Source organism: Mesitornis unicolor, unplaced genomic scaffold (assembly GCF_000695765.1).
Source record: "Mesitornis unicolor isolate BGI_N332 unplaced genomic scaffold, ASM69576v1 scaffold7890, whole genome shotgun sequence".
In the NCBI taxonomy this organism is placed as follows: domain Eukaryota; kingdom Metazoa; phylum Chordata; class Aves; order Mesitornithiformes; family Mesitornithidae; genus Mesitornis; species Mesitornis unicolor.
The window spans coordinates 1-2379 of record NW_010158898.1 but is presented as its reverse complement, the minus strand read 5'-3'; the positions used below and the strand labels follow the sequence as shown (position 1 = coordinate 2379).

Genomic DNA, 2379 nt, shown 5'->3' with positions numbered 1-2379 from the left:
AATGCCATTGACCCCTGCTGGCTGGCCAGGTTCGAAGGTACCACTGAGGTCCCAGCTGTCCCCCTCCAGCATCACACAGGGCACATCCCCCCGGGCCATGGGGATAGGGGGGCTGAGGGTACTAGGAGTGGCTCTGTTCACCCCCCATTTTGCATCTGTGTTACTCCCCCCAGTGGTGAAGAGATCCTCCCTCAGCATCTGCACTCATGACTTTGCCACAGCCGCTTGTCCCCATCCCCGCACTGAGACTGTCTCAGTTCCAGGGATGTCTGCAGGTCCCCAGGGCTCGCTCCCCCAGTGGCCCCTAAATACCCCCTGGTTGTAGATGTTGCCTGGGGAACACCCTTCTGGCACACCATAGCCTCCAGAGACCAAGACTGTGAGGGCAGGGCTGGAAGTGGTGGGTGTCACCTCCATCACAGACCCTTAACAAGGACTCTAGGAGCAGCACCTCTGACATGCCCTCTGGCTCCATGATGTTATGTTTCAGGGAGAGGGGGAACAGAGATGCTCCAGCTGTTCCCCCCCGCGTCCCTGGCACCACAGGACACACCTGCCTGTCACTTTTGTATTGCAGAGAAGTACAACACAGTTTTTGTCAGAGGACAAATATATCACCTGGAGAATGAGTCCTTACAACAGCACAGCCTGGAATAAGCACTTCTACATCCCTCTTCTGCCCAAGGTAGGGTCTTGTCCCTCCTGCCCCCAAACCAGAGCCACTGGCACCTCAGGCTCCACAGCAAAAGTATGGCACTCCTGCAAAGGTTTGCCATTGCTCCTTGCAAGAGACGAGGATGGAGACCTTCCTGCACAGCATACCTGTGCCATGCCACCCAAAACCTACCTGCCTCTATCAATCTAGTAACTACCCTTGTCCTGCCCCTGTGCTTTGGCTGTAGTTGTGCCGGTGCTGTGCCAGCGGCTGTCCAGGCGATGGACTGGTTGCTTCTTCTCATCCTTACCCTTGCCACTCCTCTGCTTGCAGAGGGAGGAGGCTGCCAATATGCTGCGCAGGCTGTTGCAGCTCTCACCACTGTCCCTGCAGCCTGTGTGCAATGTGATGGGGAGGGGACCCTTCCAGGGGTACTACAGTCCCTGCTCTGGGCACCACTACTACCTGAGGGATGGACTACTACATTGATGGGGCCCCCGTAATCAGAAGGCATCTCGACATGCTAGCAGAGAGGGCTGAAAGTTTGGGATGGCTTGCTTTGCTCGAGGTGGCTTGCCATGGGATGGGATGGGTTGGGATTGACATGACCTCCCGCCTTGTCCTTGTGGTCACCACTCATCCTACTTTCGCTGTCTCTTGCAGAAGTATCCTATGCTGCAGTTACAGCCCCAGAGCAATGGTCTGTCCATCTACACATCATCCCAAGCCATCCTCCCTGTACACAAGCCCTAGGTGCAGACAGGTTCAGTGGGGGGAGTGTTCCAGGCAGGGTGCCCTGGGAGGAAAAGGCTATTATTTTTTCCTAACACCAGCCAGCTACTAGGGCTCTTTTCATTAGGTTTTCACACAGAATTACTCAGAGGATTTTTCTGGGGGCAATGGTATGGACTACAGAGTCCAAAGGGTAACAGGTCCCATCATGGTGCCCCTACAGGCAGCGATACAGCTGCTGCACCTCCATCTCACAGGCTAAGTGAACATGACTGGGGAGGGCAGGATGCCATTATGATGCTGGGCTCTGGCACTTGTTGTTGCCACCTGCAGAGAAGCAGTCACCAAATTTACTTCCAGGGCAGGTGTTTCTATGCTTGGTCTTATCCTGCAGTCCTTGGGACTGTATGGTACCTGAAATCTCTCTGGCACCCTGCAAGATGACCACAGGACTCCGAGATGACTCTATAAGAGTTATAAATCGAAGACCTTTATTTTATCAGAAACTGTGCTTTTATAGTCCAAAATCCCTTAGTCACACTACATAAGCATTTCTATTGGTAACATATATGTGTCCATATTGTCTAAGCTAATACATGATTGGTTACTATCTTACGTGTCACTGCCCACATCCGGTTCAGGTTGGTTTACTTCTGGGTCATTCTCTTGCCGCATCGCCATACTTTCTCTTTCTTTATACCTATGTCATCTTAAGTTGGTCTTTCTAAATTACAGAATTCTTAAGGTGGTGATTCTAAATTATACAATTCTATATAATCATATCCATTTTTATTCATGAAGCCTCCAACAGCACCCCTAAGCCCAACTGCATGTAGCTTAGCATTGTTCTGGTTTAGTGGGACAGAATTTTAGAGTCATTTTTCTGTTGAGGAAAACTGCAGTTTTGTAAGGACTACAACGCAATTTCACAGGAACAAAGTTGATAACACTTTGGCCAGTCCTGGTATGCAGGTTGCCATAATGCTCAAGGT

General features: G+C 51.1%; 1 protein-coding gene across 1 annotated transcript in view; it reads left to right on the top strand.

Annotated features, from left to right (window-relative positions):
* The window catches only part of LOC104540958 (spermatid-specific manchette-related protein 1-like), a 2870-nt gene extending 1462 nt beyond the window's left edge, over nt 1-1408 (top strand). Inside the window, 4 exon segments of the mRNA XM_010184892.1 lie at nt 578-685; nt 989-1122; nt 1124-1154; nt 1319-1408. Coding sequence (XP_010183194.1) covers nt 578-685; nt 989-1122; nt 1124-1154; nt 1319-1408 — 363 coding nt within the window.
* The last annotated feature ends 971 nt before the right edge of the window (nt 1409-2379 follow it).